At 38.1% G+C, this 21,448-nt stretch overlaps 6 protein-coding genes across 12 annotated transcripts; 2 read left to right on the top strand and 4 right to left on the bottom strand.

The window, feature by feature from the left end:
* Nucleotides 1-93: 93 nt before the first annotated feature.
* LOC127241281 (RNA pseudouridine synthase 7) lies at nucleotides 94-3,894 on the bottom strand. 5 transcript variants are annotated; one of them, XM_051260233.1, is made up of 12 exons: nucleotides 3,710-3,894; nucleotides 3,385-3,621; nucleotides 3,213-3,290; nucleotides 2,702-2,802; nucleotides 2,479-2,566; nucleotides 2,023-2,101; nucleotides 1,853-1,935; nucleotides 1,648-1,713; nucleotides 1,468-1,524; nucleotides 1,052-1,180; nucleotides 712-950; nucleotides 94-502 (listed from the first exon to the last, which is right to left on the bottom strand). In XM_051260233.1, the coding sequence occupies exons 2-12, from the start codon at nucleotides 3,604-3,606 to the stop codon at nucleotides 400-402; spliced, it is 1,245 nt and encodes a 414-aa protein (XP_051116190.1). In that variant the 5' UTR covers nucleotides 3,607-3,621; nucleotides 3,710-3,894; the 3' UTR covers nucleotides 94-399. The 5 variants fall into 5 exon arrangements, with proteins under 5 accessions (XP_051116190.1, XP_051116201.1, XP_051116182.1 ...); XM_051260244.1 differs by having other exon boundaries at nucleotides 3,385-3,428; nucleotides 3,507-3,891; XM_051260225.1 differs by having other exon boundaries at nucleotides 3,385-3,894.
* A 334-nt stretch (nucleotides 3,895-4,228) lies between these two features.
* Nucleotides 4,229-6,553, bottom strand: LOC127266242 (protein TAPETUM DETERMINANT 1). 3 transcript variants are annotated; one of them, XM_051296427.1, is made up of 4 exons: nucleotides 6,319-6,553; nucleotides 5,509-5,819; nucleotides 5,090-5,176; nucleotides 4,229-4,974 (listed from the first exon to the last, which is right to left on the bottom strand). In XM_051296427.1, the coding sequence occupies exons 2-4, from the start codon at nucleotides 5,612-5,614 to the stop codon at nucleotides 4,637-4,639; spliced, it is 531 nt and encodes a 176-aa protein (XP_051152384.1). In that variant the 5' UTR covers nucleotides 5,615-5,819; nucleotides 6,319-6,553; the 3' UTR covers nucleotides 4,229-4,636. The 3 variants fall into 3 exon arrangements, with proteins under 3 accessions (XP_051152384.1, XP_051152398.1, XP_051152392.1); XM_051296441.1 differs by lacking the exon at nucleotides 6,319-6,553 and adding an exon at nucleotides 5,936-6,300; XM_051296435.1 differs by lacking the exon at nucleotides 6,319-6,553 and adding an exon at nucleotides 6,000-6,300.
* Nucleotides 6,554-7,942: 1,389 nt separating this feature from the next.
* Nucleotides 7,943-9,287, top strand: LOC127240650 (uncharacterized). Its single transcript, XM_051259448.1, has one exon. It carries the CDS (start codon nucleotides 8,358-8,360, stop codon nucleotides 8,883-8,885), a length of 528 nt encoding a protein of 175 aa, XP_051115405.1. The 5' UTR covers nucleotides 7,943-8,357; the 3' UTR covers nucleotides 8,886-9,287.
* A 183-nt stretch (nucleotides 9,288-9,470) lies between these two features.
* LOC127241240 (hydroxycinnamoyltransferase) lies at nucleotides 9,471-10,835 on the bottom strand. The gene is made up of 2 exons (XM_051260172.1): nucleotides 10,360-10,835; nucleotides 9,471-10,290 (listed from the first exon to the last, which is right to left on the bottom strand). The coding sequence occupies exons 1-2, from the start codon at nucleotides 10,816-10,818 to the stop codon at nucleotides 9,676-9,678; spliced, it is 1,074 nt and encodes a 357-aa protein (XP_051116129.1). The 5' UTR covers nucleotides 10,819-10,835; the 3' UTR covers nucleotides 9,471-9,675.
* A 3,636-nt stretch (nucleotides 10,836-14,471) lies between these two features.
* On the top strand, nucleotides 14,472-16,128 carry LOC127239166 (palmitoyl-acyl carrier protein thioesterase, chloroplastic-like). The gene is made up of 6 exons (XM_051257199.1): nucleotides 14,472-14,939; nucleotides 15,027-15,160; nucleotides 15,246-15,359; nucleotides 15,425-15,608; nucleotides 15,697-15,765; nucleotides 15,853-16,128. Exons 1-6 carry the CDS (start codon nucleotides 14,472-14,474, stop codon nucleotides 16,126-16,128), a joined length of 1,245 nt encoding a protein of 414 aa, XP_051113156.1.
* A 1,750-nt stretch (nucleotides 16,129-17,878) lies between these two features.
* Nucleotides 17,879-19,930, bottom strand: LOC127265997 (heavy metal-associated isoprenylated plant protein 7-like). The gene is made up of 5 exons (XM_051296061.1): nucleotides 19,828-19,930; nucleotides 19,539-19,746; nucleotides 19,211-19,416; nucleotides 19,015-19,102; nucleotides 17,879-18,626 (listed from the first exon to the last, which is right to left on the bottom strand). Exons 1-5 carry the CDS (start codon nucleotides 19,834-19,836, stop codon nucleotides 18,133-18,135), a joined length of 1,005 nt encoding a protein of 334 aa, XP_051152018.1. The 5' UTR covers nucleotides 19,837-19,930; the 3' UTR covers nucleotides 17,879-18,132.
* Nucleotides 19,931-21,448: the final 1,518 nt, after the last annotated feature.

The raw sequence follows: 21,448 nt of genomic DNA, 5'->3' as shown, positions 1-21,448 counted from the left end.
ATATCACTGAATAATATGAATTGTATTGTTTGAATATACTCCAAATCCAATATTGATGAGCTTTCTAGAAATAATTCTAATTCACATCTTGAATTCTGATTTAAAAGTACTTTAGATTCAATATTTTATGAGAAAGAAGACATAACATATTATCCCATCCCAGCCCACCAGCACTCACCTCATGTTAGAATGGTGAGTTTTAGATCTGAATTTAGGATCATGACTACTTTCGACCAAAAAGAGAGACTAAAATGTAATAATCTTGACAAACAAGATGAGGCTTTTAGGTTCTTGACATGTATTCCTAAACCCTCTGGAGCCCAAGAATTAGAGAAAGAACTGAGTATAAATAATGGGTTATGGATGCATATACAGGACAACTTACAGAAGACAAGTGTGTTAACAAAGAGATGCCCAGGAAGGGTATGGGCACTCATAAGTCCAGTCAGGCCCTGAATACTTAACACAGTGCAGCCATAGTCCCTCTTCATGCCCATCATATCTGCAAACACATTCAATACCACATTGTAAACAGCCTGATGCAGGCTTCTCAAGAAATTGGTAATAAAAACAATCAGGTAACATGCTGCCTGGTAAATCATCATTGACAGACACAGGTTTCTGATTCAAGCAGTATGGCATTGCAAGAAATCTGGAGGGAATTAGGTTATCATCGAGTCTAACAAATATAATAGTAATGATAATACTTACCCTTTAGGTTCTAGATTTGGACAGTTGGTACACATAGGATCAATGTGGAAATCTTCAGTGAGCTCATAGGAAGGTTGAGGCACTTGGATCTCGTTAAAACTTGCTTCTTTAAGAGGCCTTGAGTTAGAAGCAGCTCTATCCGCACTTAATCCTTCAATAGAACGAAGGGGAGCGGATTCTGATAGGTAAAGCATGTCATTTGCTATAGGATGCCCCAAAAATTGCAAGTGGACGCGTATCTAAGACAAAGGCAATTTCGATTCTCATAAAAGATGTGGACTGTGAAGATATACTCTTAATGTAAACATAAGCATATATCTCTAATACTGTCATATTTTACCTGATGTGTCCTTCCGGTGATTGGTTCACACAAGACAAGGCTTTGTGTTCCGTTAGTGCTAATTCTAGTGAACTTTGTGCAGGCGGCCTTGCCTTTGGAAGGATTTTTCCCATTTGGATTATTTGATAACTGTAAATATGTGTCCCAATCAATGACATTGGTTGATCCTAAATTTCTAAGCATGAAATGGCAGGATGTGTTATCCCAAGCAAAATCCATGACATTGGTGAAAAACCACTAGAATAAATATGCTATCTATAATATCAATATCAGGATAAAAATTCAAACAGTGGACCACACTACATCATCAAAAGACTAGCAACATATGGAACACAGTTTGATTAAATAATGGGACAGATGAAAAGAAAATAACACTCCACAATAGCATTTTAAAGAGATTGTGAGAAGATATTTACCTCTACTGTGCTCTTTCCTTCTCGAGGATTATAGTCAATGCTTGCATTGGCAACTTGCTGTACATCAAAGATTTTAAAAATAAAACTAAGGAAAGCATGAATACTCAATGGAAGGAAAGGGGTATACATATCCAAAACCAGATGCGAATGGGAATCTGCAAAACAGACAAATTGAAGTACCTCTGTTTCAGGAAATACTCCCCTCACCCTTGCAATATACTGTTTCTTAATCTCTCCTGATTCAATCTAAAACATTAAGCCATGATATGATAAAAATCAGTATATTTATCATCCAAGTCTATTTGCTGCATAAAAGAGGTTTAAAAAATGATTAGAATCTTTGCACATAACACACGTGTAAATATTCCTTTAATGTATAAACTACCTGCTGCCGAAAAATGTCAGCTTTAGAAGCACTTCTGGCTAGGATAAGAAGTCCAGAGACCAAGCGGTCTAACCTATGTATTGCTGATATTTACAAGCTAAGGATATAAAGCTAAAGGTGTATCAGATAATGAGAAAGAGTGTGGTTCAAGCCAAGAAAAAATAGGATACGAAACAAGGGTTCCATATCATGCTCTGCTTGCAGTATACTAATGACTGTGTTCTTCCGATATTGCCCACAGGGATGTACCTAATGTTAGAGAAGGGATTCGACTCACCAAAAGAGATACCCCGATTGTAAAAATTTCAATAGGTCATAGTGTAATCAACTGTGTGTATGGTTTTCATAGCATTATGGAATGTAACAACAACTTTCAGGAACTGAGAAACAAATAAGATAATTACTGCATTCACTCCTGAATGGCAATCGCTAATCCATACTGGCTTAAATATAAAATAAGACAACAGTATGAAAGGAACTGTGCATAGAGCATTGCTGCTTACTCTACAAAAGAGAAATAAGATTGGAGACTTGGAGTCTTCAGTTTTTAATGAATAGAAACATATAATGTAATGCAAAACCAATGCAACTAGCTAACATATCCTTACTCAGATGAAATAACTTACAGGAACTGATGCAGGCTTACAAATAGTCAAGACATCAGGCTCAGAATGGAGAATCTGGATATCCTTTGCCCTTACTGGCGGTTCATGCCTACATCCTTTAGTGTGTCAGTTAACTATAATTTTGTCATAACAAAGACAAAAGAAGTGGTTTACAGCATTAAGAAAATTAAATAAATCAAAATTACTAAATGTGATAGAGGGCATGGATGAAAAAAACGCAGACCTGTGCACAAAATGGCTTATTTTCTGTGACGACTTAATTACATATGATACAGGCACAGTCTGTCCATCAACTTGTATACGCCCAGCCTTCACTGCAGATACCTATATTTGCTTAAGCCATCATATACTTAATGTAAATATATAGTTCAGATTACTTAATTGCTATGTGTGATGCTTGACGATATATCAGAGGTTACTACAAATCCAGTTTACTCGACAATAGACCTCATTCATAACAATCAAATTCACACAATTGTTTAGTTCATCATGATCAATTTCTTTTCATTAGTATCTGTTTGTTGCCATATCGATTTCTTTCTAAATTCAGAATAATACTAACCGGATTGACCAGGGCAATATTCCATTAGCCAAACCAAACACAAAGATTTAGAAACCTAACAATAAAGCACGATTTGCCCCTTTGCAATATGTTGTTTATAAGAGAATGTTAACAGAGTCGAGGCAATAGAAAATGGGAGAAAGACAGAACATAAGATAAACAAGCTACTTACATAATAATCACGCGGCCGCCCTTTGAATTCATCAGCAAATAAATCCACAATGGTTTTCCCTGCCCATCGATTCTTAGCCTGCGCCCAGAATCCATAATTCCACGTCCAGTTACAAACCTCAAACCAAATTAAACAACGGAAAATAAGATTGTGCAGAGATGAAAATACTTACATGTGAGATGAACTCGAAATAGTAAGGTCTCACGTACCTTATTCCTGCCAAAAAAAAAGATAAGAAAGTTTGGGCCATTTCCCTGAATTGGTGCTTGCGTGCCAGATTCCAAACCTGCTTACCGTCTCGAAAAATGTAGTCTTGGCGCTGGGGAGGGTTGGCAGGGGTTTGCCATAAAATCTCCATGGTTTCTTCGGACTCGTTTCTCTTCCTTTTCGACATGTGATTTGAACTCCCCTTTTCACCGGCGACGTATATTAGGGTTTAACAGTTTTGTAGTAAATTTTCAGCGGTGAAGTGTAATTCAGCACTGGACTAGACTTACCCAATCGGTTTCGGACCGAAATCAAAATCTATTTTTAGGTTTCAGTATATATTGAACACTAAACCGCCTGCTCGAAACGTTCGATTAAGTATATTTATTTTTTTTTAAGGAAAAAATGTAGGAGCAGTCTTTACCGGTCACCTGCGGAGCAGAAGCCAGTTGGATGAAGAAGAAAAGAACAAAAAGAACAACAGAAGAGGAAAAAAATAGGGGAAAACTTGTGTGGCGGCGGCTAAGGTATGAAATTATTAGGGTAATAACTTAAAATTCATAAAAATAGTATTTTGTATTTACAAAATAAAAATTATAGTAATATAATTAATTTTGTACAATATATTTATATTTTTTAATTTTATAAAATTTTTATTAGATAGTTAAAGTAAAATTAATCTATATACAAATATTAAAATAAGAATTCGATTTTTGTGTATATAAGAATTCTTCTTCTCACAAAATTTCTATCTTTATTACTTCAATTCCCTCTCCATCTTAAAAACCCATTTTCAGAGAATATAATAACAGAATATATTAGAATTGGGTTGAGCCTCCCATTATGGGTACAGTAATCGGGTAGATTGGGTATTTTAAAGCCCAAGAAAACTCACATTCAACAATTCAGATATTTAAAAAAGAATACAGCTAGCACTGGACCACAAGTCAGAATAAACACACCTACTCAAAACTCCCCACATATCCAATATTCCAATATAAATGATGCCAAAATTTCTGTACGTATTTATTTATTTTTTTTCATCTTCATTTTGATACGTGTATTTTCCCTAAGAACGTATACGTCTTCTTCTTCTTCTTTTCCTCTCACTCTGAGTCTAAATTCTAACTTATTGTACTGCACAAACTGTATGTAGTTCACCGAATCATCTTCATCGAGCGGGCACGCACGGCGGCGCGTGGTAGCAGCAGTGTGAGTCAGCAATTAACGGAGGCGACGGAGAGAGGATAACGGAAGGTGTTGGCGTACTGGAAGGTTAAGGTGCGTCCGTACGCCAGCGGCTTGCCGTCGTTAACGAGGCAGTCGTTAAATCGAAGGCGCTTGAAGACTCGGGGGTTAATGATCCGAGCGGAGCTGAACCAGCCGCAGTTGAGATGGATGGCGGAGATGTAGCAGCCACGGACGCAGACGTTAATGATCTCCACCGTGTACGTCGGAATTCCGTTGGGCAGCGGCTGCGTCGCCCCCTGGCTTATCATTATGTCCGATTTCGAACACTTTTCGCTCCATATCCGGCTTGGCACCACCACCGCGCCTTCAGTAGTATCACCAAACATGCAAAAAATCACTCTGGATTTGGATATAAGGAAGGAATCGTGTATATATGTGTGTTGAATAGATTAGATTTTAATTAGGGAAGTTTTAGTTACCGTGGTTATTCAGCAACTTGCGAGCATGGGGAGTTGCGGTAGTACTCTTCCTGGCATTCATGGAGCTTGCCTTCTGATCAGATTTAACTGCATGATCAATGGTGTGATGGATATATTCAAATTCAACAATTGTAGCACATAGATATGAAAGAAGGAAGAGAAGTAAGTAGTTTATTGAAGAACGCATGGTAATGTTGAATTCAGGCGGAGCAATTAAGGAGGAGATGATGGAAACTTGAAATTATTGTCCAGTGGAAAACGTGAGGCTTAATCTCACATAGACTGGATGAAAGGGCCAGTTCTAATTTAAAGCTATTTGCAAACCCCAACGGACCTAATTGATTAATTATAATGCACGCGAATAGAACTCACATTGAATGTATGCATATGCGCGGTTTGAGATTCGAGTGAATACTGACCTGCAAAGGTTCCAATTATTAGCAGCGAGAAAGCGACTGCGAGCACCACGGATAGTGAACCGATTCTCCGCCGCATCCTTGTTGGTGACGGTGATTCAGAACACATGTTCTTATTATCAGCTTTAGGCGAACTGAATCACGTTGGATCCGGACGATTGGAAAATCTTCTAACTGAAGAGACGTACGTAGCCTTATCGATTTTTGCTTCCGGTAGCTACTTTTTTTCTACTTGGAGAGTGGAGAAGGAGAAGTCCAAACAATGCGTTCGGAGTGACGTGGAAGCTTCAATTTCACCAGTGTTAACCGATTCTCTGTAGCACAACATCATCAAATCATCAATAAACTCGCGTACATAGATAGATTCAGATTTAATGAATTGAAGAGAAACAGGCTAGGGCGAATTCGAGTAAGAAAGGGGAATCTATACTTTGAATTCAGCATACAAAATCAAGCAAGAGACAAGAGTGGATGTTCAAGTAAACACAATTCACCAGTTAGTTTCGTAAATTTATGCATAAAGCTGGAAGTGAGCAACCACGCGTTGCCGACATAGCGCCCATTTTCTTCAATGCATATTTATTTCCCATTTAATGCAGCAGCTTTGAAATTGAAATCAGAATGATAATAATTAGATTCGTAATATTCCAAAATTCACCCACGGACTGTATATCTCAAAAACACAGAAACAGAACATATTAAAAAACAACAATCACAAACTTCAATAACAAAAACCAAGCCTGATCCGAGAGATTGAAGCGGATATGATGCAACTGCAAATACTCATGCAGGTTTAGAACTCAATAACTTCACCTCCAAAAATGAAACTTGGTCGAGCGAGACTCGAAGAGGTAGAAAACTGCGGCGCAGAGAGAGAATTCGTGTTTTGGTGGTCCGATCGCAGCAGATTCGGGAGAGATGGAGATGAAGAGGTCGTATTCAAATGCTACAATATATTAATCTTAGCAGCATAATTGGAGTTTGAATGCTTCTCAAATTTGCAGGCGGACGTGGTGATGGTAGTGGCGGTGGTGGTTTCGCGATAAATGAGTCGTCTCAACTACTAATTTAACAAATTATTCGCACTAAATTAATTGGAAAGACTTTTATTCACGTATTTACTTAAGAATGATTTTTATTATATTTAATACTACTACTATTATTATTATTATTAATATATCAAAATAATGGTAGATATTTGATTGGTCCACGTAGCTCAATACTATTGGAGACTTTTTCAGTACCCCAGAGTCACAGCTCCTCCCCAACTACATTAATGGCAACCCTCTAACGTTAAAACTGGTGACACTGAAAGGCCAAGTTTACTACCGTAGTTTAAATATAATTTAAGAGTCACCATTTCATTTCATTTCATAGATGATTTATTCTCTTAAAATATCCAATCTAAAAAATGGTAGGATGAGGTCACATATGATGCAAGGATTGAAGGAAAGTGACATCCTCTTTTACATGGCCCACGTCTTTAATGGTCGATAGATTGCCTACCATTCGCAAGTCAAACCTGTTTGGATAGCAACAAAAAAACATAAACAACGGCATTATTGATTCTACTCTAAGCTTTAATTAAACTAAGCAAGTTATAAAATGGTATTGGACTATTTCAACTGATAAAAAATTATATTTGCAGGTTTGAAAACTGCTGCTGCAGCCCGCAGGTTAATTAATAATAATAATAATACACTATGAAATGATTGATTTAACTTAACCTATTAATTAATTGACATACTTCAAGTAAAGATTACTAATATTTAATCTATAAGCTAACGTATTAAAATGGCAAGAATGTCAACAAATAAATATAAACTGTACACGCATCCATCTATCTATATTAATATACATTATTATTTCAGCTTTAGCAGGCGTTGAAAATTGAAATCCCATAACACATCAATCTACCGTTACTATATTCATCTTCTTATTTAGTCTGGAACAATGTTACAGTTATATTTCATTCAAAATTAATAATACTATTAATATCTTATTATTTACTAGGACATTTTAATCGATATTGATACTCTCTATATGTCATCTAAAATGATACTAGTAGTATTTACTTTCTTTTTTGAATCATCATAAAAATATTCTTATTTTAATTTTTATTGAAAAAAATCATATTTATGTTATATTATTTATACATTTTTTCTACTGTATAAAAAATACTGCTTAAATAAAACTTATGTTTAAACATATAATTCAATGACCAAGAGATTAAAGAAAGGAGTATGTATATATATATATATATATATATGTTTATTATGATAGCAGTTTGACATTTCATAATGTAGGTCCCATTTGGTGTTTTATAGTCCCTGTTTGGGAATCTAGCTTTGTAATTTGTATGTATGTGTGTGCATATGGGGTGTGGGTGGGTGTAAGTGTCTTGATTTATATATATATATATATATATATATTGCTAACCTCTAAGCAATTCATTCAATCAATCATAGATTGCCTGGTAGGAAAAATCACAACTTCCCTACCTCACCTTCTCTCTACCTAGCTCTCTTACATAAACACCCACATACATACATACATACGCTACGAGTTTCATTGTGGAAAGCACTGATCGATGTGAGGAGATGAGATGATAAATCTCCAGGTTACATCCTGATCCGTACTGTTGGAATTCAAGCTGTTGCAATTATATACATATATATTCAGATAATGAGCAACACAAGAGATCTAGAGCCCAGAATGAACAAGTCCTTGTCTGGCTTGGCTTATGACAGGGGTTGATATATATATACATACATACGTACATACAGTTCCATATAACTACGTACAGGTCCGTTTAATTATTAGATCCTTTGAAATCTGGTGGTTTAATTTGAATGGAGTTTACCGGCGGCAAGGGCGAGAAGAAGGCTAGTTCAGGGTCGTCCGTACTGAAGAAGCTCGAACGGTACCTGTCGATCAAAGGCCCGAAAAGGACCCGGACCCGAAGCGTTTTCACGAAGAGCAAGTCGTGGCCGGGCCATCATCAGCAGCAGCACCAGGTGGCCCCGAGCGGGTGTTTCTGCGTCTACGTGGGCCCGGAGAAACAAAGGTTCGTGATAAAGACGGAGTTGGCGAACCACCCGCTGTTCAGGATGCTGCTGGAGGACGCCGAGCTCGAATACGGCTTCACCAGCGACGGCCCGCTGCTGCTCCCCTGCGACGTCGATCTTTTTTACAGAGTCCTCGCCGAGATGGACCACGACGGTAAGGAGAGAGAGATCCTCGGTGGTGGTTACGGGTTCGGGTCGGGCGGGTGCAGCCCCTTTACTCCGGGTCGCCGCCATAGCAGGGTCGGCGGCGGGGGCTGCGGCTCGTACGGTCTGCTCACGCCGCCGCGGATGCTCAAAATCAATCAGTTTTAATAACGCCGTGGAACGGACAAGTCTTGTTTTATTTTTACGTTTTATGTTTGTCGTTTTTGTTTTGGGTTTGACTTTGTGTTTTAGTGTTTGGTGTCCGAATCCTTGCATGCAGGCATGAACTGTGTCTGTTCAGCTCGTGATATATTGTCATTATTATTATTTAATACCGATACACACATAAATAACTTATATATATATATATGTGTGTGTGTGTATGTGTAATGTGTGAGGTATCCTGTCGTGATCACTCGTGTATAAATTGGTAGTAGAGAATCAATGTAATGTGGGCGGTTGGTGGGGCCTGCAAGCAATCTATGGTTCAACTTCAAGTTGCAATGTTTGTCTGCTTCACATCATCTTTGTGACGATTGCTCAATCTATGAACCGATAATCTTGCCCTCAGCTTTAGTTTTCTTCATTTATGTATATTATTTTAATTTTTTATTCTATATCGATAAGCTATATGACACACTGAACCACAGTGACCAATTGGAGTATCGAATAATAAATCAATTGTTCAATTTCTGTAAAATAATTTTACAATGAGCAATGGAAGTATCGAATCTTATAATCTTACATCCTTAACCACTTATATTCATAATGTTCTCAAAGTCTTGTTGATTGGAAGAAAAGACCAAAGAGAGTACATCCTTTTACATTCGAAGATTATAGCATAGCCTTCGCTGTCCTCATTGACCATATGCTGTGGTCTTGAAATGAACTTACAACCGATCCTCAGGAACGTCGAAACACACAACACATAACCACACATTAATTCATAAATATGCTTTCAGGTGAATGTCACGACAACTTTGGTTTCATGATCCGATGCCCCGACAATCATCACACAACCTTGTTCGACAATTGAGTTCATCCAACTCGATGCATAGGCAGGTTTATTCTTCCCAACGAAGCATACGCCGCCCAATCCGAATTCCTCGTCCCACCAAGTTCTTACACACTTCGATCCACCAATATTGTCGGATGGCAAACTTTCCAAAACCCCTTGACTCTGACTAATTACCTCAACCTCGGCGGGGTCTCCCTGCGCCGCAAAGAGACAGACCTCCGAGGGCATTTTCGCGCCAATCTCACTCTCGGCCCTCTCGATGCACATTAAGGCAAGACTCTCTGAATCTTTTGCAGCCTTTGTAGGAGTCTTGAAAATGACACTGGCAGCAGGGGAATTCTTGGTTGCATTGGATCCGGTTTGCAGAGGCTGATAGGACAGGGGCTTTGCCATACTAGGAAGGTAGAATAACATGGGAGTTTGGGCATCCTCCTGCAGCATGCGGTTATGGATGTCGGCCCATTTCTTGATGAAGGCTGTAAGGACGAAAGGATCCATAACCAGAAGGCTGCAGCTGATCCCAATGGAATACCCTCCGCACCCAAATTTGGTGACCTAATTGATTGATTGATTGATTACTTGGGTAGCTGATTACTGATTGATTAATTGATAAGAAAATCTTACCTGGACGTAAAAGAGTGGGCAGAATTGAGGGTTGTCGTGATCAACATCCTCCCAGAAGACGAGATGATGATCGGCGGCGCCGCCATTGTTGTTGAAGTCGAGAAATTCGTGGAGGTTGAAATCAGCGCGGGCCTCCACTATCCTGGCGCCGGAATCATTGGAAACTATCTCGAGATTTTGTCCGCCGTCGGGCGCCGGGCGGAGGCGGCCGGCCAGCAGTGGGTGATCCTGCAAGGCCATTTGGAGAGAGGCCTTAATTCCGGCGGCCACGTGGCTGCCGGAGGTATGGTCGGCGTTGTTGTTGTGGTAGAGGAGGAGTGCGTGGAAGCGGCGGTGGAGAATGGCGGCGGCGTTTCGGCGGATGGAGGAAATTCTGGGGTCTGTTGGGGTTTTGGGAACCACGCTTTGCAGTGCTTCGACGTGCAATTTGGAGGCCAAAACCTCGCCGGAAAACGCCATGAGAAGAATTTGACGATAGATAGATGAGCTCAGTGAGACCTCTGATCGCAGCGCAGCAGAGCAGAATATAAAGGGCCTCGAATGAATTTATTTATTGGGTTCAGAGTTGAAATTTTATTTTTTCAAAAATAATAAAAACTGATAATTAAAATATTATTATACTATAAATAATTATTAATATAGTTTTGTGAATGCACAATTCAGCTAATACATATACATTAATTAATTAATTAGGCAATAAATTTTGATGGCGACTGCATCAATTCTAATTACCATTATTTAATCAATTATTCACGCACAAATCCGGTCACCAAATATCATTAAAACTATATATAGTGGTACCAATGCAGTATTGTAATTTAATTTGGCATGGCTTAATATAGGTGCATCTATCTATCGAGAAAATTAATTAAAAAAGACCATCTAAATATTTAATTATATACTCAATGAAATATGAGCTAACTTAATAGATTGGTATCACCTTTAGTAGAGTAGAGTAGAGTGTATGTAACTTGTATTCAATAAGCCTTCAATTCTTGTATGTAATGCAACTTTGCAGGTGAAATCTGCTTGCCTAACACCTACCTATAAACCAATTTTGGGACTATCACATTTTACATTTTAATCTGAAATTTAAATAATAGTTAGTATATATGATTTTAAGTTAAAATTGTTGCAATTCAAACTTTAATTTGGCTTGTAAACTCTTGAGATGAGATCAAGTTGACTGCCTTTGTTTAAGGAATTTTTATATTCATGAAAAAAAAAATATATCAAATCGAACATTTAGATATTTATTTTTTATTATACTAAAAAATTAATTTTAAACTCAAAATATTAAGTTAATAGTATTTATTTATATACCATCAAATACTTATTCAAATTTAAAATCTTATTATTTAAAAACCCAAACTCCAATAGAACCAATATATATGCAGTGAATGTTGATTTTGTTGGAATTGTATGCAATCAGTTTTGATGGTTAATATTAGAAGTTGAAAGAAATCCTCATGCGCAAAAGATATTAATTATACAACAAGAAATTAAGATAATTGTTGAATAAAAATAGTGGAATAAATATACAACTTCACATTTTTTCGATTGCACTGATTTGATAAACAATTATTGTAACTTTGCACTGTAAATATTGCTCCTTCATGTAGAAGCTATCAAGTGAATATAAGCTTAAAATGGTATTATAAAATATCCATAAACTATTTTTTGAATAATATTTATATAAAACTAATGTGTAGATCTCGAATAATTGAAGTGGCCTTTTTTAAAGAAAAAATAAAATAAAATAAAATCCTTATAGTGTTTCCTGTATTTTTATAATAAATTACATTCCCCACATTCCAGTATTTTTACTAGTTTGGTGTACTTACTTGGTGATTGTTTTTTAGGGTTGATTTTAATTTTAATTTATTTTTTAAAAAATAGAGATTTGAATATTATATTATGTGAAGAAAATATTTTTTTTTTTTTTATTGATAATCACATGAAGCGTTGTATGATTAATTTTTTTATATTATAAAAAATAGAATAAATTGTGCTTGCATGTGTTTATATTCCCACCTTCACTAGATGAAATATATAATTCAAAATTATTGTATGTTTGTGACAAAAATAATCAAAAGGACTTGTGATTGTGTAACTTTTCCTATTATACAACATGTAAATCTGCAATAGTTTCCCATTATATACGATCTTCGTGGAATTGAGATATATATATAGAAAGAGAGAAGAAAAATTATAACATGGAAATGCAAATTTAAGTTACACATAGAACCCTAGAGGGAACTCAACTATATTACATAGTAGCAAGCTAGACTTCTTCATCCTTTTATTAGCTAGCCGCGCACCAACATTTGCGCGCATATACATAGTACCCACAAACACACACACATATATATATATGCTCTTCTTCAAGGGAAAAACCCTCGAATAACACACTAGTTAATTAATAGTTACACGCTCGATAAGGATAACATCACTATGCAAGCTTCTGCGCCAAATTTGTTAACATATTGAATATTAACCTAGACAAATGCAATACTTCCCATTGGGGCCGGAAGCACAAGTAGCGCTCATATACTTACCCTCCAACACTCTTTTACAAGCGGAGATGCATGCCGGGAGCGTGCAAGGGCTCAAATTGATCCCAATAGCACACTCCACGGCTTTTGGAGCCGTCGCTAAAACCCCAATTGTTATTATTGCAGCCATCACCACTACACCAAAACCACATTTTTTTGCCATTATCTTCTTGAAGTACAAGAAAAGTAAGTTGGAGTTTTTTAAGTGTTTTTGTTGATGAGATTGGGAGCCAAGTCCCGCGGGTATTTATAGATGTCCAATGATGGATGAGTCATGCAAAGTTTGGTTACAACTTTTTAATTTTTCTTTAATTAAATGAATTATTTGAAAATTGATTGAGTGTAATTAGTGCACGATCGTGTATGGTTCAAACTCAACAATCACAATATCCGAGGTTTTAAGAAAATTTGATCGATCCCACATATGTTGTCAGCAGCAACTAGCAGCTAGCTAGCTAACAATGCAGCGCCACGTACATATATATATATTCTTATAAACAGAAACATTGTAATTAATTAAAATATTGATCAAGATATGCTAATCACAATTAATATAAAATGTCATCGCGTATATATGTAAAAAGGAAATTCTATATATAAAGCCCTTCACCCAAATTAATTAAAGGGATCGATCTTCTTCACAATCTTTGTGTTGATATTAGTTTAATTAAATATATAATTAATTTAACTAATTAATGATTGGATGTGCGGGCTGAGCTTTCCACGCGTAGGACTTCAATTCTGCTGATTGTTTACGGTGAGGGTTGTTCAGATATGAGTGTCGGGCACTAGGGATTTATTTCAAGAATCATCAATAATGTGTATACATATATATATATATATATAATAGTTTTTATTTATGTATTAATGGTAGTATATAACCATGGGATAGGATGGAAGCAGTGAGTGAGTAATGGAGCATATATATATATATATATATAGTTAGATAGATGGAATATTATATATATTATTATAATTAATAGCACAATAATTTATAATGTAATGCAGTCTATGGAGCATTATGATTAATTATTAAGTACCTTAAAAGAGGTCTGTGTTGTCATCGTATTTGCGGTAGCTAGATTTCAGCTATGCTATTGGCTTCTTGTGACATCATCACACCACCCACCAAGCCTTATTCTTTCAATTTATTTATATTTCACACGCACGCATGGGTACGGTGCATATGATATTTTATGTAAAAAAATTATCTAGATTAATTAAGTATTGAATGATTTGTTAAAACACATATTTAGGAGGATATGATCATTAATTAAATAGGGTCCTAAATTTGTGGGCAGCCCTTGACTGTGGGCATGGTGTGGTGTGGATCTCCTCTCCAATCCATCAGAGAATTTAAGTAAATTAGTTTTTTCCCTGGTTTTCAGCTGAGGCTTGCCGATAACTAAGTTATATTGTTACTAATGCCTGTTATCAAACTTGCAAGAATATAATCTAATTCGATTTTCTCATTTGGGGAGAAAGAGAAAGAGAACAAATTAAATTAATCATTCCAGGGAGGAGATCATATATATATATATATATATATATAAATCGATGGATGGAATGGCGGCGGCTTTAACAAGAAATCCAGCAGGCCTGGTTGTAAGGCAAGATTGGTGCAAAAATGAGGGGGGTTACTGCAGCAGCAGGGCGGGGGGCAAGAATCTGCAGGTGGTCGGGATGTCGTGGGGTGGTCGGAAGATGTACGGACGGCGTGGAGGCGGCGTGAGAGTTATTATTAAGGGGAACATGGAGGGTTGCAGCAGCAGCAGCAGTAGTAGTAGCGGTGGTGGTGTGGCGGGGAAGAAAGTGAACGGGGTGAATCGGGGTGATCTGTTTCTGGAGCAAAGGAGCAATGAGTTGGTGATAGGTGGGGGGGATGGGAACCTGGTGGATAATGAGTACCTGCTGGGGAGATTCGTGGAGGATCGGTTCGTGTTCAGACAGTCGTTTGTAATAAGGTCGTATGAAATTGGGCCCGACAAAACGGCTACCATGGAGACCCTCATGAACCTCCTCCAGGTAATGATATAATTATCTTAATCGATCTGTGTGTTTGATAATTGAAAATTGATTGAGAGTAATATAATTGGAGGTGCGTGCGTGTAGGAGACGGCGTTGAATCATGTGGCGATGTCGGGGTTGGCCGGAGACGGGTTCGGCGCCACCCGTCAGATGAGCATCAGGAAGCTGATATGGGTGGTCACCAGAATACATGTCCAAGTCCAAAAATACAGTTCCTGGTAGGCGTACCCATTCTTACACCAACAATTAATCAATCAATTAATTAGTGGATTGATGATATGTATATAATGGTGGGTGGGACAGGGGAGATGTGGTGGAGATCGACACGTGGGTAGACGCGGCGGGGAAGAATGGGATGCGGCGAGACTGGATCATTCGGGAGTACAACACCCAGAAAGTCATTACCAGAGCCACCAGGTTAGGTTAATTAATTAGGCAGCTACAAATAGAATCGATATAAATAAAGATATATATATATGCAGTACGTGGGTGATCATGAACCGAGAGACCAGAAGGCTGAGCAAAATGCCGGACGATGTGAAAAGCGAGCTTCTTCCGTTCTTCTTCAACAGGAGAGCGATAGTGGAGGGCGAAGAAGACACGACGAGGGACAACATCGACAAGCTCACTGACCAAACTGCAGACGCCATTAAGACAGGCCTCGCTGTAAGTATATACATAATACATGCATACTATCATCTCTTTCTCTACTCTTCTTAGCTCTTAATTATTATTATTATTACTATGCGTGCAGCCACGGTGGAGCGACATGGACGCCAATCAGCACGTCAACAACGTCAAGTACATTGGCTGGATTTTGGAGGTACATACATACAAAACTGGCCACTACTGTAAATACTATTTATGTCAATAATATAATGGATCGATGATAATGAATGAATGGGTGCAGAGTGTGCCTATAAACATCCTGGAAAATTACTACATGAGAAGCATGACACTGGAGTACCGCCGCGAATGCCGCCAGAGCAATCAGCTCCAATCCTTAACCAAGACCAAACCTGCCAATATCCCACCCGACCATCATCAACAACAACAAGAATGGGAGTGCACGCATCTGCTTCAAATGGAAGACAATAATGCCGAGATTGTTCGCGGAAGGTCCATCTGGCAAACCAAAATAAATACTCAACGAACCAACCCAACCAGGCCTCTCTTAATTAATTAATATATTGTTTCTCTATATACTCCATTAATCAGGCTCTCATTTCCTGTAGGTAACTAGTAACTTTGTATCGTTTTGAGATATACATATACGTGTTATAGACAATTATACATGTATCTTTTCTACGTCCTTTTGTAACTTAATTAGCTTTTACATAGTATGTATGTTGTACATATATAACGTAGCTGCGCAGCTGCGTACGTGTAGAAAAACGGTATATATGTATGTGATTAAATTATTATAAGTATATGTGGAACATGGACTCGGGGTGGAGGCACATGGGGTTAGCCCAGTCCAGTGCTTTTCTCCACCAGTCAACTTAATTTCCCACTTCCATGTATAATATTACTTGCTCCATATTGCATGGCCTTCCTTCCACATGAATTTGCAATCAATATACAGCCAAACAGCCAATTAATTATAGTGTACAATCTATTCTATTCATTCTTGTTCTCTGTTGCTTTATTAATATCTCAAAATGCATATGTATTTTGTACAAATCTTGGGATTGGGATTGGGATTGGGATTGGGATCCCAATGTGAGAAGAGAACAAAGTAAAAATGAGTTAAGAGGTTAGATACAAATAGCTAGCTAGCCGACGTGTAAAGCAGCACATTGGAAACACTAGTTTTGGGATTTCCAAATTAAACCCTCATATTTCAATAACAATATACTATCCATTTGAATCAAATCTAAGCCGACCTAAGTCTAGGTCAGATACACACTTTGTGAGTACAACATACATACATACATGCATCACAGAATCCAATAATGCATCCACAATAATAGTTTGAACTAATTAAGACATACTACTACTTCACTTGCATTATATACTCTTATTATTATTATTATTATGCATATTATTACTGTTACAAAGCTCCTCGATGTATCATTTTTGTTCAAACTGGCCATGTGGCTGTGCACCTTTTTATGAATATCAGTCCAGGCCAGCAGACAAAGGGTATGGTCCGAATTGATATTAAATCTCAGATGGAGTAATAAAAAATAAAGAAAAGGTGTAGTGATAAAGAGAGAGAGAGAGTAAGCAGTAGCACTAGCAGGAGCAAGAGCTGCTTTGGCATCAGATGTCCCATGCTCTCAAAGCAAGGTAGCTAGCTAGCTAGCCTCACTTAACTATGAAAAAAGCCAGTACTACAGTACTACGGTATATGAGTGGCCGCCATGTGAAAACTTTAAAAGTCCACCACGTAAGGTTAAAACTGCAATACTTTCCCTAGCTACTACTACAAGATATATGTACTCCATTAGTTAACTGATGAGGAGGAGGAGGACAAGTGTGCAGGAGATGAATTAATTAAAGTAATGATGATGCATGCTGATTACCAACTAGCTATTTAAATACCACCTGAGGTGAATGTGATAATGCAATATGGTTGAAATCACAAATCTACTGCTGCTGCTGACTGCTGTCCTGCAGCTTGCAATGAAGCTCTAAGTAAAGGTGTGCTCTCTCTATAAATGTGATGCTGATGCCCCACCTCCCACTTACCTAGCTAGCTACCAAAATCCAAATCAACTGTAGTCGGTTTTCTGTTGCAATTACATAATAATGAGGGGAGGGGAGGGGAGCGGAAGGCAAGGCAAGCTAAGCTAAGCTAAGGCAAGGCAGTCGACTACCTAGGCTAGCTTGACATGACACTCAACCAGACATATATTCACAAATTAATAAGTGCGTTTGTGTGTGGGTCTGTTACTATTACAGGTGAATTCAACGGCAAGTGGTTGGGGGTAAATTGTGAAAAATATTTTATTCATCCAATCCACAGTGAGTGAGTGAGATAGATATTAGTACAATAAACAAAAGGATCCAAAAGGGCTCACAAAATTCCAGATAACTTTCCTTTTTCTTTTCCCTTTTGTTTTTTACACTCGCACGCAAACACGAACATGCTACAGTACAGGATACATACTGATACAGTAGGAGTTGAAATTACCGAGTTGTCCTTCCAAGTTCTTCCCGACTCTGCCCTCAGATTCCTCCACATTTACATTACGGAACATGCATTTGGATTCTCATCGCTGAAGATCTGAGGGCTCACGATCCGTGGATCTGCTGCATAATAATAATGTTCTTGGACAAATCCCTGCGGAGGATAATTATTCATCTGGAGGTGGTTCTGTGGGTAGAAGTAAGCCGGGTAATAATAATCGTTTCTTTTGATTTCCAGCTTCATCTCCGCCGGAGGAGGGTCGCCGCCGCCGGATTCCTTGTTTTCTTTATCGCCGCCGGAATCTTCACTTTTATTCCCTGCTTCTGATTTTTGTTCTCCTTCTCCTGCCCCTTCCCCTTCTGCAACTGCTTTCTTCTCCTCTTTCCCTTTCTCCTCCTCCTCCTCCTCTTTCTTCTCCGGCTCAACCTTGACGATCGTCGCGTGCTTTCCCGTTCTCCGGTAAACGTAATCGGCGAGTTTCTCGGCTTCGAAGGCGCCTTTTACAGTCACCTCTGAACTCTTCAGCTCCGGCTCTGCGTTTTCAACCCCTGACCCAAAAGCTCAGCATTAAAAATTCCCTTCTTTGTATATTTCTTTCCACCGACAGAAATTTTAGTTTTTTATTTACTACACTGAATCGGAGTTTCCGACCAAAAACTATTTTAAGCTTATATGGAATTTATAATTGGTGGGAAAAGGGGAGATCTTGAATTGACCTCAGTTCGAAGGAATCCAAACAGAACAATTCATAAATTTGAACGATAGAATATTCCATAGCAAATAAAAGTAGATAGATTTCAAAACACAGCAATGCAAGATCATTCGACTTGAGTTAAAGAGGAAAAAACAATCAAGACTGTAGAAAAGATCACAAGGCAATGGAACTGATATATGATTAATTTACTCGCAAAGCAATGCAGAATCATTAAATCAAACCTTTCATTCTCTGAATGCGTTTTTTGATTCCCAGTGCACAAGCTTCACAATGCATGTATATTCTCAAAACCACTGTTATCACTGGAAGCTGCAGAAATTTGGAGCTCAAAGTTACCAGTGCTCGAAGATCTAGAGAAGATAGAATTAAAGAGGAGCGGAAAGGTAATGAACCACTCATGATCGAATTAACTCAAACCTCAACTTTTTTGTCTTCTACTTTGGCAATTGGTTTTTCTTCAGCAGGCGGCGGATCTTCAGTCGGAGGTTTAGGGATTGGAGATATGAGCTCCACTTGGCGGTGGCTCTTCCTCTGAATTCGCTCCAAAACCTTGAGCGGATCTGCTTTTTCCCCTTTCACAACCACCTTACTTTCCTTGCAATCCGTTATCACATCTTCGACTCCTGCACTCCCCCAAATTGAAGAACAGAACCGTTAATTGATTCACGTTCAGGCAAATTAACAAAAAAAAAAAAAAAAAAAAAACTAACCACAGAGAAAACGAACGAGCAAATGAATTAATTACCTTGGAAGCCTTTGAGGTGTCGACGAACTTTCCTAGCGCAGCCTTCGCAATGCATGTAAACTTTCAGAACAATTTCTGGCGGTGGCTCTTTAGTCTCCTTGCACTCTTCGAGTTTCGCCTCTGCTTCCTTCTTCCCATCCTCCGCCTTGACGTCGGATTGCTCTGTTTTCTTCTTCTCCTGCTCCTCCTCCTCCGGCCTCTTCTCCTCCTGCTCAAGCGCAGATACAAATTAAGAAAGCAGGACAACTGAATCGCGTAGAATGTGAGGTATTAGGAAGATGAAGCGTACCTCTCCCATGGAGCTTTTCCTTGTTTAGGCTTGTGCGTCTGCAGGGCAGTGAGAGAAGAGAAGTGGCGAGATGAGTTTAGTTTATAACCCGGGGGACGACGTGGACGCTATAAAATAGTGTGATGAGTCATAGAGGACGACGCCGTTTCTTCCTTTTAATTCCCATTTTGGGAATATACATTTTACTATTTTTCACTTTTACTTTTATCTTAACCTTACAGAGTAAAGTAGATAGGGATAGGGACAAAACAACAATGGTGAATGGTATTTGACTTTGTGGTTATTTAACATTTATGTGAATTTAAATTTAAAAGTTATATGTTGTAGGCGCTACTTAAGTTAAAACAAGCATGGATTCTGTTCAGCATTTTTAACCAGCCTCAATCAAAACTTTATTAATGAATGCACAGAGTTATAATACTATTATTATTATTATTATTTCATATTTTTGTAATCACATGATCTTTTTTAATAATATATACTTATTAGATAATTACTTTTGTCTAATTCTCCCTCATATGCATTTACTTAGAACACAACACGTATTAATATACACTTCTTCCCTAATCGAAAATGACGTCTATTTGGTTGGGTAGAAATTTAATAAAAATAAATAATTATTATTTTACAGTAAAAAAATAAAAATGAAAATATATGTAAAGAAAACAAATATTTTAGAATATTACAGAAAGAAAAGAATAATAAAGAAGTAAAATTAGAGAGGGGCAAATGTGAGATTCACTATGATTATATTTCTTTTTACATTTCTTTTGTTCCGATCCCTCCCTTGTTAATTTAATTAATTTATTTTTTGTATGTGAGAGTATTTTGTTGTGTTGATATGATATGATAACGAGGAGGTCCAACTCATCCCAAATGTAGTGAATTTTAGTTTTAGGGATTGAAAACTCAAATGAATCCATGCATGTTAAGTAATCAATTTGAACGATTTGACAAAATTTGTAATTAAACGCAAAGTAGTTTAAATGAATGTGTTACGTACGAAATTTAGAATTAGGTTAAAAGCCCAAGGTAAAACGAGGAATGGGCCTGGCAATAGGGTTGATTGAACTGGCTGAAGGACACCGTGAGGAAATCAAGGAAAATAAATTTATTTATTTATTTCTAAGAAAAATTCAGGACGGAAGGTCTTCAGGTCGAGAGGTCCGCAAGACGGAAAGACCTCAAGTCGGAAGGTCTTCAGGTCGGGAGGCCCTCAAGATGAAAGACCTCAAGTCGGACGGTCTTCAGGTCGGGAGATCCGCAAGACTGAAAGACCTCAAGTCGGACGGTCTTCAGGTCGGGAGGTCCGCAAGACGGAAAGACCTCAAGTCGGAAGGTCTTCAGGTCGAGAGGTCCGCAAGACGGAAAGACCTCAAGTCGGAAGGTCTTCAGGTCGGGAGGCCCTCAAGATGAAAGACCTCAAGTCGGACGGTCTTCAGGTCGGGAGATCCGCAAGACGGAAAGACCTCAAGTCGGAAGGTCTTCCGGTCGGGAGGTCCGCAAGACGGAAAGACCTCAAGTCGGAAGGTTTTCAGGTCGGGAGGTCCGCAAGACGGAAAGACGATGAGTCGGAAGGTTTTCAAGTCGGGAGGTCCTCGAGACGGAAAGTCGTTGAGAT

Source organism: Andrographis paniculata, unplaced genomic scaffold (assembly GCF_009805555.1).
Source record: "Andrographis paniculata isolate CXL003 unplaced genomic scaffold, ASM980555v1 Contig18END, whole genome shotgun sequence".
NCBI lineage: Eukaryota > Viridiplantae > Streptophyta > Magnoliopsida > Lamiales > Acanthaceae > Andrographis > Andrographis paniculata.
The sequence above is the reverse complement of the archived record's forward strand: the minus strand, read 5'-3'. Positions and strand labels throughout refer to the sequence as shown.

Coding starts and splice junctions, on each gene's coding strand:
- LOC127241281 (XM_051260225.1), bottom strand. CDS start 3,606: ATGTCGAAAAGGAAGAGAAACGAGTCCGAAGAAACCATGGAGATTTTA. Junction 1,714..1,852: donor CTGACATTTTTCGGCAGCAG/GTAGTTTATACA, acceptor TTAATGTTTTAG/ATTGAATCAGGAGAGATTAA. Junction 1,181..1,467: donor AAGGAAAGAGCACAGTAGAG/GTAAATATCTTC, acceptor ACATATTTACAG/TTATCAAATAATCCAAATGG.
- LOC127266242 (XM_051296427.1), bottom strand. CDS start 5,614: ATGTGTTCTGAATCACCGTCACCAACAAGGATGCGGCGGAGAATCGGT. Junction 5,177..5,508: donor AATAATTGGAACCTTTGCAG/GTCAGTATTCAC, acceptor TTGATCATGCAG/TTAAATCTGATCAGAAGGCA. Junction 4,975..5,089: donor CAAGTTGCTGAATAACCACG/GTAACTAAAACT, acceptor ATACTACTGAAG/GCGCGGTGGTGGTGCCAAGC.
- LOC127240650 (XM_051259448.1), top strand. CDS start 8,358: ATGGAGTTTACCGGCGGCAAGGGCGAGAAGAAGGCTAGTTCAGGGTCG.
- LOC127241240 (XM_051260172.1), bottom strand. CDS start 10,818: ATGGCGTTTTCCGGCGAGGTTTTGGCCTCCAAATTGCACGTCGAAGCA. Junction 10,291..10,359: donor GCCCACTCTTTTACGTCCAG/GTAAGATTTTCT, acceptor TCAATCAATTAG/GTCACCAAATTTGGGTGCGG.
- LOC127239166 (XM_051257199.1), top strand. CDS start 14,472: ATGGATGGAATGGCGGCGGCTTTAACAAGAAATCCAGCAGGCCTGGTT. Junction 15,161..15,245: donor GTCCAAAAATACAGTTCCTG/GTAGGCGTACCC, acceptor TGGGTGGGACAG/GGGAGATGTGGTGGAGATCG. Junction 15,609..15,696: donor CCATTAAGACAGGCCTCGCT/GTAAGTATATAC, acceptor CTATGCGTGCAG/CCACGGTGGAGCGACATGGA.
- LOC127265997 (XM_051296061.1), bottom strand. Junction 19,417..19,538: donor ACACCTCAAAGGCTTCCAAG/GTAATTAATTCA, acceptor GGGGGAGTGCAG/GAGTCGAAGATGTGATAACG. Junction 18,627..19,014: donor ACGCATTCAGAGAATGAAAG/GTTTGATTTAAT, acceptor CTTTTGGGTCAG/GGGTTGAAAACGCAGAGCCG.